The 20,371-nt window shown below is 35.7% G+C and overlaps 1 protein-coding gene across 1 annotated transcript; it reads left to right on the forward strand.

The window, feature by feature from the left end:
- The first annotated feature begins 464 nt into the window (after nucleotides 1–464).
- NRSN1 (neurensin 1) lies at nucleotides 465–19,959 on the forward strand. Its single transcript, XM_001375619.3, has 4 exons — nucleotides 465–669; nucleotides 2,384–2,456; nucleotides 11,540–11,737; nucleotides 18,204–19,959. Exons 3-4 carry the CDS (start codon nucleotides 11,549–11,551, stop codon nucleotides 18,600–18,602), a joined length of 588 nt encoding a protein of 195 aa, XP_001375656.1. The 5' UTR covers nucleotides 465–669; nucleotides 2,384–2,456; nucleotides 11,540–11,548; the 3' UTR covers nucleotides 18,603–19,959.
- Nucleotides 19,960–20,371: the final 412 nt, after the last annotated feature.

Here is a 20,371-nt window from a genome sequence, read left to right on the forward strand (position 1 = left end):
TGTAGGCCAGGCTGAAGGTTTATGCAAAGTGCCTAGAAGGCCTAATCTCATCTGCAGGTCACTCCTAGTCCCGATAGATAGATAGATAGATAGATAGATAGATAGATAGATAGATAGATAGATAGATAGATAGATAGATAGATAGATAGATAGATAGATAGATAGATAGATAGATAGGTAGGTAGGTAGGTAGATAGATAACAACCAATCCTGGCAAAAGCGTAAAAAGAAAAAAGAGGGGGGGGGAGTCAATGGCGTCCTGAGTCCTGGGCCGCCTTCAGGGAAGGTAGCGAAGCAGCACGCCCCCGGACCGGGGGACGTCGGTGTAAAAGGAAATCACAGTTTACACTATGCTCTATGGACTACAGGACTCCTCCGCCCCAGCTCGGATCCTCTGGGGTTTTGGCGGCGGCGAAGGCTGCGGAGTGCGCAAGCACAAGACGAGCCTAGCTCGGAGATGTCAATCAAACGCTCTGTCTGAGGCTGAAGAGGCTGAGAGAGGCGGGAGCGAGAGTGGCGGCGGCGGCGGCGGCGGTGGTGGTGGCGGCGGCGGCGGCGGCGGCGGCGGCGGCGGCGGTGGCGGCAGCGGCGATGGGACCCCAGCGAGAGATTTGCGGCTAGCTTGCTAGCTGCATTTGCTCTGCGGGTCAGGGGGATCTGAGGGGACAGGTAAAATAATGCGGAATACAGGGGCGGCTGCTTTTAATTTCCATTATCTTTCTCTACCGTTCTCCCTCTCTTTGGCTCCCTCTTCTCCCTCCCCCATCAGACATACACACACACACAAAACACAGCATTTATCACCTATTATATACGCATAAAAATACCTACCACAAACACAAACTAGAGGTAAGAGACCCTAGGCTTTGGCCGAATGTGCGTTGATTGGAGATGGACTGTATTATGTAAGAATTGGGGGGGGGGGGGGAGTGAACCGCTGAAAACTTGAGAGCTATATTTCTATGAGAGAGGGAAAGTTGGAGGTTGGGTGAAAGGAAAATTGAATTGGGGTTGATAAATGCGCCAGATACAAACGAAAGCGAATTTTGTTTAAATGTATTTTCTAGACTGAATTTAATTCCCCTGGGACCCTCCTTTCACACCTCTAAGGAGAGATTTAAGGGGCATTTTCAGATTGTGACTAAAGTTCATGACCCCAAAGTTAGCAGGGCATAGGTGAACCCCCTGGGTAAATTAATAGCTCTTATTTCCTCTAAGGGTGAATTGTGCTGGGGGGCGGGGAGAGAAAGGGGGAGACAGAAGGAATGTGGTTTTGTTTCAGGACCAAGGAGAGAGGCCCAGGGTTAAAAGAATCTCACTTGGTTAAAGGGAAGGGTAGATGAGGCACTTCCTTTGGAGGAAAGACAGAGAAAAGGGAGAAGAGTTGAGGGGTGGAAATAAAAAGAAAAGAAACCAAAAATAGAGGGAAGAAGAAAAAAAGAAAGGAGAGAGAGATAGAGGAATGTATGATTTGTGTTTGATTTGTATTCTCTTCATTAATCAGATTACCTAGGCATGGTCCTATTATTGCTCTCTTCAACCCCATTTAAGCTCCTTTCCTCCACCACTAGCATCCCACAAAAGGATTGAGGGACAGGGCCATGAAGGAGATATAGCAATGTCAGATGTAGCTTGACCCATTAAATACTATAACCAGTAATCAGCCAGGGTCACCCATCAGCATCATTGAGGCCTTCCAGAAAAATGGATGACTTATCAGTTTATCAACAAGAAAACTCAGCATTACCTTGAAAATATAAACACTATGATTATTTTACGTTATTTTAGTAATATTGTCTTTATCTGTGGATGGCTATTAAACTAAATCTTTCATGGGGATCTGACCTCCTCAAACAGATGGAAAGTAAACATGAAAGAAAAAATTAGTAAAGAAGAAAAGATGTTCATTTAAATTCATGAAGATTAAATACCATATTATGAAGTTAAATTTGGGGTCTCCTCCTAAAAAAAAACCTGTCCAAACAGACTTAAATTGATAATATACAGAAGGATATTTGAAAATACAATAGTTATCAGTCACATTGATTTTGCACTACAATGACTCCCCACTCAGCAGATTATAGATAACTGATAAAGAAGTTTTATTTGTAAATTTATAAGTAAGAAATGGCTTAATTTAGTCAGAATTACTCACTATATGAGGTATATTAAAGTATTAAACAAAATGGAATTGATAAGCTATAAAATATAAAAATTTAAAACTATTGAAATAAGCTTGGACCTATATTTGTTTGACAACTCCCAAGCAAGAAATATTTTTTCAATATTTTCTCAACTACTAAAATGCTTTTATGTGTGAATAGTTTTTTATTATGCTTATTTTTGGTATGAATCAAAATCTGTAAGTACTTCTTTCCCATAGATTTGGAAAGATGAGCCCTTAGAAAGAGAAAGTCCAAAGGATAGACACCAGGAAAAGAAGGAGAACATCAAAGGTAATGATCTAGTTTCATAATCATCACATATCTACAGATTCATTTAATACTGTGTGATCTACATTTAAGAAATAATGAAAATGGAATATCACTTTCATATTTTTCATTTTCTTCTTCCTAGTTTGGGTATATATTTCAATATTTCATTAAAAAAATTTGTCCCAGAGCAATAGGCCAACTCATTCAGCAGTTTTTCTTTTTTTTAATTCACAAAATTGATCACACCTTCACCATAATGAAGCTCAGAATACATAGCAGTAGTCATTACCACTTCACCATGGAAACCAAAAGTTTCTAAGCTTACTCATTTATAGTAACATATTCTAAAGTTGCAAGGCTATTCCTCTGCCTCATATTTAAGGCTCTCATCAATCAGACTCCAATATACCTTTTCCAAAACATATCACACCCCTTCCCTTTATGGTCTCTAACTTCCCACAACTGAACTAACTGAACTCCCTAATCTTGCCCTGCACTCTCCCACCTATGTGCATTTTCCCAACTTGTCTATCATACCTGGAATCCATTAGTTTCTTATTCCCTTTCTAGTGAAATCTGTCTTTTTCTTCAAAGCCTGACTCATTTGTTCCCTATTCCACTAGCCTTCCTTCAATCTCCCCTCAGCTAAAAGTTATTTCTCTCTTTCATATTTTTCTAAAGCATTTTGTTTAGATTTCTCCTTTTCCTCTCTCAAAAGAACTGAATATGCATGCCCTATCCTACATATTTGGATAATCAGATTTAAAGTTGAAAATGACCTTGAAAATCAACGAGAATGTAAATGCCTTAAGAGCAGTAGTGATTTTTCATTTTTTTATTCTTAGAATGTAGCATGATGCCTTGCACAAAAAAGGGTGCTTAACTACTTGTCCAAATAATGTGCAATTATGGAAGTTTTTTTTTTTTAATTCTAAAAAGTGGACATTTGGATCAATCTTTTTTTTGTTGTTGTTTTTATAGCATTTACAACATTTAAACGGATTTATTTTTACAGTGAAATGACCAATCATTAAGGAACCAACTAGACAAAGCCTTCATTTATTGGTCAAAAATGGCCAATACCTACAATATGCTAAGCACTGTACTGGGAACTGGGGATATAAATAAGAAAAAAAGACATTTCTTGCCTTCAAGGAGCTTTCAATCTAGTGGGGAAAGACAAAACACAAAAGGAAAATGAAAAGTTTCAGGGAGAGAAGAGATACCCAAAGCAGAGGCATAGTGGAAATGTCAGTCTGGTAAATACTAAGGTAGTACAGCCAAGAGAGAAAAGAAGAGTTGCGCAATCTAAGAGGCAGAGGTGGAGTATCAAAGCTAATGAAATCTTAAAGGATGATGAGGTCATCTCATTTATATATCTCAATTCTGCATGTGCCTTCCACCTCTTGTACAAATAAGGAGAAAAATCCTTCAATGTATCAGAAAACCTAGATTCTATTTCTGTTCTGATACTTTATAACTGCTTGACTTTGGTCAAGTTTTATTTAGACTTCTATTTTCTCTTTTATAATGTAAAGAGATTGAACCAGAAATTTTCTAAAGTTATCTTTAGCTCTATATCCATGATTCTATGATATCTCAAAGAGATCATGAAAATAAAAAGATCAATAAAATGCTTTGAGCTGTATATAAAGAGAAATACACATCTTTTTAGCCAGTTCTTGTAGAAAAAAAAGCTCTGGGTGTAGAATTAGGGGATCTGGGTAAAAGAGTTCACTCTAAAACCTACCTGCTAAGTGATCGTTAGCAAATCTCACTGAGTTCCAGTTTTCTTATTTATTAAAATAAGGATAATGATATTTGAACTACCTAACTTTAGAGAGTTGTTTTGAGGGAAGTACTTTCAGGCAGTTTTTTTTATTAGGACTCATCTTCACTGAGTTCTCCCCATTTGGCATTTTTTATTCCCCTACCTATTCTCATGGATGCTTTATCCTGCATAAGTATTTTCTTCATTTATTCTTTCTCCAATTGCTCCTTGTCTGGCTTCTTCATTGTTTATTCACTCTGTTTCTGACCTCCTAAATTGTTTTCCCAGATTAGGCCCTTTTCTCTGCCCTCTCTTCATTCTCTCCTTTGTCAATCCCATCAACTACCAGTTTTCAACTACCATGTGTATAAAGACTCCTGAATCATTATATACAGGAATGACATCGCTTCTACAATCTAGAATTGACTGTCTGGACATTCCACCATCACCTTAAAATGAACATGTTCAAATCTAATCATTCCTTCTGTCTGTTCCTCTTTCAGATTTCACTATTTTTGTAAGTAGCACCACCATCTGCCCAGTTTCCTACATTCTATGTCATATTATTTTATTTGCCTTTTTATCCTCCCTAATCTCTGATATCCAAGAAATTACCAGGTTTTGTTGCTCCTTCCTCTATATCTCTCATCTGTCTCTTCCCCCCTCTTCCTACTGTCAATACCCAAGACTTCACTACCATTAGGAATATTTCAATAGTCTATCAACAAGTTTTCCTATCTTCACTTTCTCCCTACTTCAATCCATTCCTCATTTGATGTCTAGCTAATCTTTCTTATGTATAAGTTAAATTAAGAAATTTTTTTAAATCTTCAGTGACCACTTACACTCTCTTGTTCTGATTCCTTTGCCTTTCAAGAATCTCTTTTATCTGGCACAATACTTATTGATGATAGTCTCCATTAGACCAGCTAAATTAGACAACTCCTCCTAAAGCAGACTTCTGCTCCTGTATTAATTCCTCCTTTGCTTTTTTTACTCATGAAATGCTCAAATGTTCTTTTCCACCCTTTTCCCCTATTGGATTTTTATGCATTCCTTAAAACTCAATTTACATGCCCCTTCCTCCATGAAAACCTCCCTGAGTAATCTTATGAACTACTTGTCTTTCCGTTTATAGCACTTTACTTCCCAATTATGTTGTTGTCATGTAATTAATTTTCATGTTATATGTGATATGCTTACCTGTGTTTGTGGCTTCCTATTGGACTATAATATCTCTGAGAACAGTAACTTTTTCTTCAGGAAACCTTGCATATTCCTCAATATCTAACATAATGCTCTGAACATCGTAAACATTGTGTTTGTTAAATATTAATCTGAAACTTAAAAGTATTTTATAAGTATGAGTTATTATTAGCATCATGAATGTCTATGAATGATTTTTTAAAAAATAAACATTAAATAAATTTCTCTACAAATGCAAATTTCATATCAGCTGCAGATATACTGAGTATTACTGCTTTGTTTGACACTCAAGACCCTCCACAGTCTGAAGATCCCTTCCTCTTCCTGTTTGATGGTTCTAGATTTGAATTCTGGCTCTTCTGTTTACTTCCTCAGTGACCTTACATCTTTTCATCTCTCTAGGCTTAAGTAATCTCATCTGTGAAATGAATGTGTTAGACTAGATATCCTCTAAGGTCTCTTTTATATCTAGATACTACATTTCAGGTTTTATATAAATATGACTTTATCAAGTATGTCTTCTTATTAGAAATAATTGTGCCCAGCAGTGATTCTATAATACTATTGGTATATGGGGGAGTGTATTGAGTCTTTCATGTACCAAATGAGAACTTTTAAAGTTTTGCTAAGATAACCAGTTGGAAAGAAAAGAAAAAAATTGTCTAGTTGACAATTTGTGAGGTCTGAACAATGACAAGTATTTTTGTCTTTTTTGTTGTCTGTATATAACATTAAGGCAACCTGACAAATCTAACAGACATTCATTGATTTAAATATCAAATATTGATTGAGTTTCTATTGTATATAAGACCATTTACCAGGTCATTTGATCAATTGTTAAAATGGAGTGCCCAGTCTATTAGCTCTATGTCATAACCTTAATTGACATCATGCAAACAGAGGGCATCTTATAACAGAGAATACAGGTTTGCATATCTTAAAGTTAGAATTGTCCATTGGTGGAAGCAAGATGAGGGGGACTGGATCTGTTGGGGTTTTTTATATGGGGAAACCTGGTTATGGAAACTCCTTCCACTGATCCAGATCACCATCTCATCTATAACCTCAAGACTTAATTGCTTCAAGACAATTTGAGATTAACTAATGATGATGATGATGATGATGATGATGATGATGATGATGATGATGATGATGATGATGGTGATGATGATAGTATTTATATAGTTTTTTAAGGTTTGCAAAGCACTGTGCATATGTTATCATATTTGATCCTCATAACAACCCTGAGAAGTAGGTACTATTATTCTCACCTTGCAGACAAGGTAACTAAAATTAAAATAGGTTAACCAATTTTCCCATGATCACACAATAGGCATATGTCAAAAGAAGGAATTGAATTCTTGGAGATTCCCTAACTCCAAACTGACCCTCTGTCCACAGTATTACACAGCCTTTCATCCTTTGCTATTTAAAATTTTTTAAATGAACCTATTTGATTTTTATCACTTAGTTTTACCCTGAGAATCTATGGTTTTTATATTCTTTTTTGTCATTTCAATCATGATATATTTAGCCAAGTTATAGTTCTGAGTCTCTGAATTTCATATCTTAAACAACAGGGGTATTTAACCTGAAATTCTTAGAACAAGATGTACAGTGAATTTTTGTAATATGTCATTCTGTCCTGCTAAGCATCAGAGCTGCTGTGATCCTGGGGAAAAAGGAAATTTAGAATCTAAAGGAAATAACTCACAGTTGCTAGGAGTGATTTTTTTCATTCCTATTATGCCTATGTTTTATTCATCTATGTGTCATGTTAAAGTCCTTCATAAGACATTCAGCAAAGTATGCCTTCTTGAGCTAATTTTACTCAGGCAAATAAATTATATAGCCTATATTTGCCCTTATTAAAGTCATTGACTTTAATCCTCTGTTATGTCAGTGATTCATATTACAACTTTCAATGATTTATTCCATTTTCCTATACCTCAGTTTCTCCAGTGACAGAAAAGGATTAGTGATACCTGTTCTAACTCTTCTGCACTCTCATAGTAGTATAATTGAATTAGAAAATGCCTTAAAAGTAATTCTATAAATATGATTGATAATAAACATCTATTAGAAAGTATTATTTCATTAGATAGAAGATAGATATGTGAAAGAAATCATCACTATTTTATTGTATTAACAATTGTGATGATCATGATGATGTAAAGGACTTTGCCATTATTGGCCAAACAAAAAATTATCTAGATATTTGATGAAATAATTTCCTCTTACACTAACTAAAAATTCTGTTTCTCAAATCCTTCCCTTCAGCTGTCAAGTATGGTAATTATGGTGACTTTCCTAGAGAAGTAAAAGAGTTAAGAGGTGAACACAGAGCTGAGACAAGGCTTTAATACACTCTAAACAAGACTTAAAATTATATTTCTCTCCTCCCATTGGAAAGATGAGCACAATCTTACCTCTTAAAAGAGTAGGTTAGTCACTATACACTAGGAAACCCTCTTCATACAATACCACAATTCCACTTTCTGGAATTAAAAAATGTGTTCATTCAGAAAAGGTCAAAATTTAAGTTGTCCATTATTGCAGCCCCTGGTTTTTTTTTTGCTCTAGGCAGCTACCTCCCTCCCTTCCCCTTAATCCTAGTTTTGGGTAGACACAAAGTATAAATATCCTTGCTTTTTATTCATAGAAATTCTGATGTTAGCTTACTTTTGGCAGGACTCGTTTGCTTTGATTTTATAGAACTGCTAAAGAATTGGCCTCTATAGATCTACAGTATCCTACCAGTTGCCCTGATAAGTACTAGAATACATTTGCCAAATGGCCAACCAAGATAATGGTTATATTCGGTAGCCACAGGATAAAGTTGGAAATTTTTCCCAGCTTCCTCTACTCAGTAAACTCCACTTGCTCCCTATTACTCTAAAATCAAAGATAAACTACTTGATTTGGCATGTGAAGCTCGTTACAGCTTTGTACCTTCCTACCATTCCAATCTTATTCTACAAGACTACCCTTCATGCATTCTACAGTCCAACTGTTGGCCTAATTCTCATTCCTCACATATAACCTTTTGCCTTTGCATTCTCTGTCCCCCATGTCCAAAATGTTTCTTTCTCTCCTTTGCCACTTGTCCTTGCTTCCTTCAAACTCAGGTCAAGTGCTACTCTGTACACAAGGTATTTCCTGATCATCCAGCCAGTAGTGTCCTTCCCAAAACAACCTTGAATCCATTTTGTACATATTCCATATGTACTTTTGTTCCTTTTTAAAACTTTTTAAAATTTACAAGCATTCATTCTTTCCCTTCCTCTCTCCTTCCTCATTAAATAACAAAAGTAAAAAAATAAAATCCTCACAATAAGCATATATAGGCAAGCAAAACAAATTCTTGCATAATACATTTTTATTTACAATATATTTTTAATTTTTACTTATTTATAGATTTTATTTTATATTTTATACATTAAAATGTATTTTATTTATAAACTTGTTTGTATTTAATATGTTATATTATTTATTGCTTCATTTTGTATTTGAAGTCCATTACCTCTCTGGAAGAAGGTGAGTAGCATGCTTGTTATTTGGTCTTCTGAAACTCTGGTTTGTTGTTGCATTGATCAACATTTTAAAATCTTTCAAAGTTGTTTTTCTTTGTAACGTTGCCATAAAAATTGTTTTCCTTGGTTTGCTCTGTGCTTCATTCTGCATCACATCATAGAGATTTTCCCAGTTTCCTCTAAAACTGTACATTTCAGCATTATAGCAGTATGATATTCTATTACATTTACATACCATAATTTGTTTAGCCATTCCCCAATAAATAAGCACTCCCTTCATTTTCATTTTCTTGTTCCTAAGAAAAGAGCTGCTGAAAGTGTTTTTGTACATACAGGTCCTTCTTTTTCTTTGATCTCCTTTGGCATATATACACAGCATTGATGTGACTGGGTGAGGCCATAGTTTTGAACTTTTTTTCAGAATGGCTGGACCAATTCACAGCTCCATCAAGAGTTCATTAGTGTACCGATTTTCCTTTAAAAAAATTAAAAATTAAAATATATATATATATATGTCCTTATCCCTGAGGTCCTTGACCTTATTAGAATCATAATTTAACCAACCAGACAACTGAGGTAACTGATCACTCTTAAGTACTTGACATAATTCGTGCTATACTCTTCTCCTTGACACAAGAGTCTTCTAAATGGTGTTTTTGATGAGGTGATTAATGAAACTTCCCAAGGTGGCTCATTTCCATTAAGAGGTTATCTTGGACCTAGAGAGAATCTAAATCAGTGTAGGAAAGAACATTTTGAATTGTGTTGCCTTCATCACATTGGGGCTATTTCTAAATAATAATAAATATGGATAAAAATTGTAGTGGAAAAAAGATCCATTCAGCCATCTAAATGCTTCCAGAGGGGGTGATTAGTGGATAGAAAGCCATGCCCAGAGACAGGAGGTCCTGGGTTCAAATCTGGTTTCAGACACTTACTAGCTGAGTGGCCGTGGGCAAGTCACAATCTCCATTGCCTAGCCCTTACCACTCTTCTGCCTTAGAACCAATACACAGTAATAATTCTAAGATGCAAGGTAAGGATTTAAAAAATAAATAAATGCTTCCAGATATGCATATATTTGGCATTGTTAAGGTATAGTCAGATTTAATGGGAAATAGGCTCCCACACCAAAATTCAAGCAATTTAATGTCATGGGAAACATCTCTTTCTTCCTATTATTTGCCCTTTTCATGTCATCACAGACTTAGCCATTACTATATACTAAGACAGCATGGCATAATGGAAAGAGCCATCAAGTTGGAACCAAGAGGAATCCACTTGGAATCCTACCTCTGAGACTACATGTGTGGCTCTTGGAAAGTCACTTAATCCCACCAAACCTTAGTTTTCTCATCTATAAATTGGGAATAATAGCCACACCTACTAGTTGTGGTGAGGATCAAATTATACAATGCATGTTAAGGGTTTTTGCTCTATAAATATGAGATGTTATATTATCTGTAAAGGATAGAGGGTGAATCACAAAGTGAGGTTTCATAGCCAGAACAAAAGAATTACTCTCTCAGTAACATAATCCATTTTTATACAAACTGAGACAAAATCTTCTAGTAAATCAGTCCAGTTCATGAGCAACAGCTATGAGACCCTAGTCTCATTTAGCTAGCTATGAATTCATAGCTATGTTATGTTCTTTCTTGGGAAAATAACAAGAAACTACTTCTCCCCTGAACATTGTAATCTTACAACCCACATGCATAAGAGTTCTAGCAAATAAAGACTAGAGCACAAGGTTAATGACATGTTAATTATTGAGTAAGCAGCTTGCAATTTAATAAGGCATGAGACTTAAGTTCCCTCAATAGTTTTTAATAAAGATTCTTCAAAACTTAACAATTAATTAGAATCTTGAAAAAAGATACAAGTTATGGGACTATGAAGACAGAGCACTTTGAAAGTACTGAGATCAGCACAATGATGTATGCTGTGTAAGGGGAAAATCAAGGTCCTAAATGAATTAGAAAATCACAGGTCATATTGTCCAACCCTCTGCACGATCTCTGAAGCCCCTCCACAATATTTCTCTACAAGAAAAAAAAATAGAATCCTCATTTTTGTCTTTATATCCCAACTCTTAGCATATGTATCACACAATAACTACTTAATAAATGCTTATTGATTGAGAAAATGGTGATCCAACTTTCACTTGAAGATAGTCCGAAGTAAAATTCTTCTTTGGTAACTTAATAGTTTTAATTCATTCTTAAATATATAAAGAGTGCTAGTGTCCAAGAAAGTAAAGGTTTATTGCACAGGCAATGTTAATTTAGATACCAATGAAGAACTTTGTAATTCTCTTGGCAGTGCATGGGACGTTTCCTCTTTTTGCCTAACATGAAGAAGCTGTGCAATCTTGTATTCATTTATATAGATTGATTATTTGCTATAATTTAAAGAGGAAAGGAAATGGCAGCCTTTGGAAAAAGAGAGTTTTTTGATATTTTACATGGAAAAGTCTGTTCATGTGAGCTGCCTCATAAGTTGATGAAGAAGATATCTCAGTTCTTTGACATTTATTATAATCTAGAGAGTAACATACTCAAAGCCTACCTATTTGGCCACTATCCTTTCAGCCAAGAAGAATGAGTTCTTGTACCAACATCTGTGGGGCCAAACAAGCACAGCATACGCCTGAGGGAGGATATCAACGCTATGGAGTCCGATCCTACTTGCATCAGTTTTATGAGGACTGTACAGCTTCCATTTGGGAGTATGAGGATGATTTTCAGATCCAGAGATCACCTAATAGGTGGAATTCAGTTCTCTGGAAGGTAAGAGGGAAAATATTGGAGTGGAAGTATGAGTGTGAGTGTGTATTTAGTTAGCTGAGCTCATAAAGAGAAAAATGGTAGGGGAAATATTTAACCTAGTTATAAAAATAAATCCCAGGTCTTAAAATAGTCTTTGTCTAAATTTATGGATCCAAGTGACATTGAATTTCTTGCCTTAAAAAAGGTGGCTATGAACCTCAACCCTATGCAATAGCACTAGATATTGATACTTTAATACCCTTGATGGATCACTGATCTTACTCAAATAGGTATGCCCTCCAATGAACTGGGTCTCAATAAGTGCCTTTTGGAATGCTGACTGATTATTTTATATAGATTGGCATTATTAACAATATTAGTTAAGATTAGTAACACTTTTAATATAATGCATAAGTAAATCCCCACCAAAGCAAAGGAAATGCTTTCAAGTATCAATTGCCTGGGTGATTTTTGAAATAGTAACTGGAAAAACAGGAGCTAATGAATAGGGGAAGTGGTGTAGTAAAAAGAATGCTGGCTGAGAGTAAATAAATCTGTAGTTGCTCCTACATCTGTTCCTAGTTAATAATATGACCCTGGAAAAGTCACTTCTCCTCAGGCTCTAAACTAAATGAGGTCTAAGGCTCCTTCCATCACTAACATTCTCCAGCATTCAAAATTGCTTTACACCTCAGAGTTGAGAAGTGTGTGGAAAATGAGGCACTCTGATGATGTAACATCTTACCTGGAAAAAAAAATATTAGAAGACAGAACAAAAAGTTAACTAGTACTTCTATAAATGAGATTAGATAGGATTAGGATAATAAACTATGAACAAAATTACACAGTTGTGTGACAACCACAGTTAATAAGTAACCCAAGATCCAAGCTTAACCAAAGAACTCAACTTGTCTAGCTAGCTTGACTCAGGCTCATATCTATTCAACCCTCCTGACCTGAGTCAGTGAAAGGAGGTTAAAGACTGCAGCATATGGCAGAGTGCTGGGCTAGTACCAGTATCAGCTCTGTTGCTCATCTATTATATAATCATATAGTAGAAAAGAGCCCCTACTACTGAAATTTTGATCTTCAGCGGATGTAGTAAGAGTGATAAACTAACACTTTTGTAACTTATTAGAAAATATTTTCATAGAAAACATCTTCCTAATTTAAAAGACAAATATATTTGTTGATTTTAGCACCTTGTAACCTATTTTAACAACCAAACTTTTGCCAACTTTACACCCAATATTGGTATTCCAATCCATTTAAATAATTCAATAATGAAGAGAGAATATATTACCCCTGGTTAATATTCTGTTCAAAAGGTAGCAATAAAACATTAATCATTGCCAGTTGACAAAACTATTTAATTCTGTCACTACAACTTCATTAGGAATAATTCATTAAATGTCAAATTAAATAGTTTGCTGTAAGGAGAGTAAGTTTTAATTTTTAAAATGTTGGTCATGATCTCAGAAAAAGCAAAAATAGATCTAATTAAAAGAGATAAACAAAGAAATTACATTTTGCTAAAATAGAGAACCATAGGCAATGAAGTAATATCAATACTAAATATATATATATATAAATATATATGCACAAATGGAATAGTATCTGAATTCTTAAAGCAAAGGTTAAATGCATTATTGGAGAAAATAAACACTAAAATCATACTAATGGGGGACCTCAGTTTTCTCAACTCAGAAACCAATAACTCTAACCAGAAAATAAACAAGAAATAAATTGAGGAAATGAAATCAGATATACCTCTGAAGAAAATTGAATGGGAATAAAAAAGGAATATACCTTTTTCTAAGCTGTACATGACATTTTCACAAAAAAAAAATTCACAAAAGTCTGAAAATGATGCATTAAGGCACAAAAATCTCATGAACAAATTCTGAAAAGCAGAAGTATTAAATGCATCATTATCAGACTATTTTGCAATAAAAATTACATTCAGTAAAGGACAATGGGGGAGAAAAAAGAACAAAATCCCCATCTCTGGGGTCAGAGGTTCTCTTTTTATTGTTCAGTCATTTCAATCATGTCCAACTTCCTGATCCCATTTGGGGTTTTCTTGGCAAAGATGCTGAAGTAGTTTGCTATTTCCTTCTCCATCTTTTTTTACATATGAAGAAACTAAGGCAAACAAGGTTAAGAGATTTGCCCAGGATGACATAGCTAGTAAGTGTCTACAGCCAGATTTGAAGTCAAGTCTTCCTGACTCCATGTCAGGCATTCTATCCACTGTAATACCTGGTTGCCCCTAGAGGATTTATGTTCAAATCCTGCTTCTGATGCCTAGCTCTGTCACCTTGAACTATTCACGTAATCTCCTTGAGTATCATTGGTAAAATGAGAGAATTAGACTAAATGGCCTCTGATGTCTCTTCTGGATTAAATATTTTATTATTTTGTAATGAGTATATTTGCTATTTGGCAAAAACCAAATATTTGAACGGAAAAACTTGTAGCATGTAACAGGTGAAATGTTACAAACATATAAAGAACATTAGGAATTGGTCACGTGAGTAATGATGAATGATGAAAGGAAAAACTTCATCTAGTGATTTGTAGTGATAGAATGGTATCCCCACACAAATTTAATAGTCCCAAAATTCATTATTTAGCACGCCCATATCCTGCTGAAGATACTTCCTTCTCAATAAAGAGATAGTCGCTAGAGCTCTGGACTAGGCACTATGAAATTTCTGTTGCCTTTTAAATGAGTTACTTAAAGATTCTGTGACTCAAGGTCGGATCTCTATAGTGAAGATAAAATAACTATCCTCTGTTCACCTCCAAGAGAAGAATTAAGAAATGATGATAAAGCATTTATAAAGTGCTTTGAGCAGCTCCCCAAAGTGTTATATGAATTTCTTCTCTTTTTATCCATCAGTATCTGTGTATGACTAGAGCAACCAATGTATTTCTTTCCATTCCACCTTCACTGTAGTCAGGCCAGAGTCATGAATTCTTATCCACATGTGAGATCAGCATAGCTCAGTTCTATAGCCACAGACCCCACCTTTAATGCAAACCAGTTGTTTTGCATTTCCACATTACTGGCCTTGAGGAGTTCCTAACAAGACTGAGAACGGATTAGCTCAAATCTATAACCACACCTAGAGAATTAAAACTCAAAGCATGAGCCCTACCTTATTGATAATAGGTTAGAAGAAATGACTTTTGTACATGAAAGTAGCCCCACTGACATTATTGATGAACTGCCCAGGGGTCATTCTCACCTGAGTATCTTTCTCACTTTGAGCACTGTTCCTTCTTATTTCTTCCACAATGATTCTCACTTTCCCCTACACTCTCCAGCCTCTTCTCTGCCAGAGCAGCTGACTTACTCCTGCCGTCCTCTCTCCTATTAGACTAAAAATTATGAATGTCAGAGGCTAGTTCTAAGTTATTTTATCATAGGTGGCATGCCTATATATGGCACTTGTAAATACAAAACCACACAGAGCTCAATGAGGTTATTTTCTTTTTTTAAGTGAACAGGAATGATGCCATCTTTGTATTTTGTCTTTTAACTTCTGAGGGAAGTTTCTGAAATAGATTTTTGTTGAAGACCTATTCAGTTGAATAGCAAATTACTTGGGGTGGGGGAGAAGTCACCTACTCCACATTACCTGTACTCCACAATTTGGACTTTGTTGTTGTTAGTCATTTTCAGCCATGTTCAACTCTTCATGTTCTCATTTGGTCTTTACTTGGTGAAGATATTAGAGTGGTTTGCCATTTCCTTCTCTAGCTATTTTACTAATGAGGAAACTAAGGCAAGCAAGGCTAAGTGATTTGCCTAGGGTCACAGCTAATAAGTGTCTGAGGCTGAATTTCAACCAAGTTCTTCACTATGTCACTCAATTGTCCTGCAATTTGGATTACTTAACCAATTTTGAACACTACTGGTATGCATAGCCCTACCCTTGGTACTTAATGTGGGTATAAGAGAAAAACAAGATATGGACTACATTCTTTAAGATCTTGGAATTAAATTGAACACATTTTTGTTGTCTCCATTTTTTGAGATCCTGGCATTCATTAGATGAGAACAGAGGCACCAGCAATGACCAACAGAGCCCAGATTACTGATACATGGAAACTGATGTCAATTTTCCAGGAAATGTGACATCAAAGACATAATTAACTTTGCTTCAATTTGATATAAGCCTTCACCTTCAGTATCCTTCTGGAAAGCCATTCTTTTATTTTTCTTATTATTATTATTATTATTATTGTCATTATAATCAGGAATTATTCTTGTATAGTTGTCACATTTTAAAAGCAAACTGAAAAATGTTTTATTCAAGAAACATATCATCTTTATTAAGTAGGATGATATCACCCATGTGTCAAAGTCTACATGTTTTGTCTGAAAAGGAAAATGAGAAACAGCATAGTATAGTAAATAGAGAGGTAGTCTTGAAGCTAGGAAGACCTGGGTTCAAGTCTTGACTCAGACTCATAGTGGCTATCTGACTATGGGTAAAGTATTTAATCTCTCAGTGTCTCATGCACTCTCTAAGATTATAAAGTATAGAACCACTTCAGTGAAGGATATTTTCACACACCCATAACAATGAAGTAACAAGTCAAGAAACCCACCCACAGGGCACATGTACACACACACACACACACACACACACACACACACACACACAAATTTGAGTTTCTAAATCAAAAGAATGAAGCTTCTCATTTATTTTTCTTAATTATTAATGGTTACTTGGACTTTTTGAGATGAAAGTATTTTCCACTCTTTGAAATCTAAACAAAGGTAGATTGGTGCAATAGCAAAGGTCAACATATCCAAAAAGTGAATGATTAATTTCATTCTTCAGTGTTCTTTTCAAGGTCCTAGTATATGGTTACAGTTCTGTTAGCAATGTAATAATATGGAATGTTAAGGGCAGTGTCCCTGTTCGGTCACCATGTCTGGGAGTCATGGTGATGAGTGATTGGATCTGAGGGCCATCATAGCCATGGAGAGCCCCGGCATGCTGGCCCCAATCTTTCCTGTCCTTTTTATATCACTCTCTCTCTCTCTAACTGCTAGTCTCTCTTGCAGGCTAACTCTCTCTCTCTCTCTCCATGGCTATCATGACCCTCAGATCCAATCACTCATCACCATGACTCTCAGAATGGAGAGAGGTCTTCTGTGGGTGAGGATTAATTTAAAGTTAACAGGAAATTTAGTCTCACCTCCCTTTTTTAGCCTGAACCTCAGGTAGAAGCCAAAAAATCATTTTCATCCCCACCCCAGTGTTTGGTTGTAGAAACTGAATTGGTCTGGTATTCTGAAGCCTAGTTGAAGTTCTAGACCCAGTGACCTGAAGCAAGTCAATTGCCTTTTTTGACTCTCAAATAGCATAGAGAGCTAGCTGATAGACTCAGAATGCAAATTGAACCATATTTTCTTCTCTTTCTTCTCTTTTTGTGGGGAGGGAAGTGTTTTTGTGGGCAAGTCCTGCTAATTTAGGAAATTGGGGGGGTATGACTTGTTTTTTTCTTGTCTTCTCAATGGATGGAGGGAGAAAATTCAGAACTGAAAATAAAATTGAATTTTAAAATTTAAATCAATAAAATAAAGGAAGGAGCATGAACTAAGTTATCTCTGAAGTTCTTTTCTAGCCTCAGAAGTCTATGATTGTGGGGTTAGAGTTAACTTAAAACAAAAATAAAAACAGTCAAACTCACCTGTGGACTATAGGTAGTATCCTTGCTGAACTTGAAAAGAGCAGCTTGAAATAGGTTCCTTTCTCCTTTATAATATATTGCTATTCATAAAAATATATAAATATTATATATAAGCACTATAATAAATTTCTATTTATAAAAATAAATAAATAATATTAATTATTCTTACTCAGTAGCTATGGGAAAGTTTCCAAGTCACAATTATGTGACAAATATGATAAATGGTGACTACATCTGACTTTGTGGAGTATCACTTTTTAATTTTGTTTTTATGAACTTGAGAATCGTCAACAAATAGGACAGCTAAATGTCTTGGGGAATAGAGAGCCAGGCCTGGAGATGGAAGGTGCTGGGTTCAAATTTGACTTCAGAAACTTCCTAGCTATATGATTCTTGGCAAGTCACTTAAGCCCAATTGCCTAGTCCTCATCCTCTTTTGCCCCAGAACTGATACTTCATATCAATTCTAAGACAGAATGTAACAGGCTTTTTAAAAAAAGAATCATCAATAATACTGAGCACTTTCATATACAAAGAATAAAAATGATATTGATGTTATGTGAAATTATGAACTTGTTAAATTCCATTTATTTTATTTTAAAATGTATGATCATTATGATCATTTTAACACAGTTGTAATAGAATTGGCACAGGCTGGGTGTGTGTGTTTGTGTGTGTGGTTGGGTGGGTGGGTGGGTGTGTTCCCTTCTGAACAACTTTTTGTTTTCTTCTTTTCTCACCTTTTGTTGTGCTTGGTTGCATTTTTCACTAGGTTGGACTCATCTCTGGCACAGTCTTCCTGATCTTAGGATTGACTGTTCTGGCAGTGGGCTTTCTGGTGCCCACCAAAATTGAAGCCTTTGGAGAGGGAGATTTTGTAATGGTGGATTCCCAGGCAATTCAGTTTAATGGAGCATTAGACATCTGTAAACTGTCGGGAGCCATTTTATTTTGTATTGGAGGGATGTCCATGGCTGCGTGTCTATTGATATCTGCTTTTGCAAAAAGCTACTCCAAAGAAGAAAAATACCTTCAGCAGAAGTTCAAGGAGAGAATAGCAGACATCAAAGCCCATGCCCAGCCCATCACAAAAGCTCCAGCTCCAGGAGAAACCAAGATACCAGTCACTTTGTCCAGAATTCATAACATCCAGCCTTTATCAGAAACCTGAAACTTTATCCTGCCTACTTTCTGTAACTTAGAAATATCAGTCAAGTGGGAGAATATCATCTTTGGCAATGGCAAGAATATGACTTGTCACACACCACTGAGCAGCAGCCAGCTCTGGGAGAAAGCTGATCAGAACTCAGAGCCACTTATTTCAGGCTTCAGACAATGTGTACATCCCACTCTTTATGATGTGTATTTCCCTTTACTAAACCAGGAGACCCCACAGAAATACTCGTTGACATCCTGTGACTTCATTGTCATTTTCTGTGTTCTTTGAAAGTGCTATACAATTTTAGAACAGCCTTACTAGTGGTCAACACCCAACCTAAAGATAATGTGGTCTGGTTTCAGTTTTCATTTTTTCCTAATATTTTTCTGCTTTCTACAGTTTCCAGCTCCATCCCTACTGAGTAGTATAGGATATTGTCAAGTATATTCATAGAAAAACTGGTTTTCCTTATTCTGATCTACAGCTCTACCTTTTAACTGTATTACTTAACATGAGGCTCCTCATATTAGATTCAAATTTATCACCCTCCCCTAAGGATCATATATACCCTAGGATTTTTTATATAAAAATACTAAACATCACCCAGTTGAGGATCACTAGACAATATGACCAAAAACTTAAGAATATGACCATCTACACACATTATTGGGGAGGAAGCATAATTGAAATGAAAAACAGACCAAAAATATAACAAAACGTTACACTGCAAGTCAGGAAGCTGGAATTCTGTTCCCTACTTTTCCACTAATTTAATGGGTGACTTTGGGCACTTCTCCAGGCCTCAGTATTATTTATCTATAAAATGACTGTACTAGATGATAAAATGAGGACTACATAGTTGTTGAGGGCCTTTCCAAATTTAAATTCTTTGATTACTGTATACCATACATGATTTTATCCTGCTTCTCTGGAGATTGTTTCAGTGTTTGTTCCACAGACCCATGTCATTCTTTCATGCTTTGACTCATTGAAAGCCACAGATTTGAGGTTCATCTGTAACCTGTATCCTGTTATGTTCTATTGACAAGGTATCCCAATACTTGACTTTACCGAGATACTGGAAGAAGTTTATATAATGCTGTCATATTTTTATAAAGACTAAAGAAAGCCATTCTCAAATAAGAAATCTCTGTGAAAATACTAACCTGAAAAGGATTTTCTTTCACAGGACAGACAACAAATTTTCTTTCCCTTGCAAGGAAGTCATCTCCTCCCTTTGCACTTTAATTTAATCTGTGGATTTAAATTAGGCTGTGAAATGGAAGATATGACCATGGTATCCTCTCAAAAATCCCTGCTAACTTATATTGCTATTTTTGAATGGATAAATAAAATATATGAATGAGCCGAATATAAATTGCATTGTCATTCCTTCAGCATCTGGCTTGCTTTTGCTGACTGTTTTCTATTATTATGAGGATGAATAAGCAATGGGTGATGCCATAGCTAAGTAGAAGAAGAAAAGAACTAAGTGTTCTCCACATGTATACTGTTTATTTTACACAGTTTAACACAAATTACAGGGGGAAAAATCAGCCAATCAGAAAACATTAAGTTCCAAAATGGTGCCCAGTGGTGTCCTAAACACTAGAGATACAAAATGTGAACTTTCAAAGAACTTGCATTCTACTAAAAGAAATTATATAAAGGGAATGAGTGAATGAAATGAAGCATTTATTAAGCACTTACTATGGGCAAAAACACTATACTAAACACAGGAGATACAGATAGAAAAATTAGACAATCTCTGCTTTCAAGGA

This window comes from Monodelphis domestica, chromosome 3 (genome assembly GCF_027887165.1).
Source record: "Monodelphis domestica isolate mMonDom1 chromosome 3, mMonDom1.pri, whole genome shotgun sequence".
Taxonomy (NCBI): Eukaryota; Metazoa; Chordata; class Mammalia; order Didelphimorphia; family Didelphidae; genus Monodelphis; species Monodelphis domestica.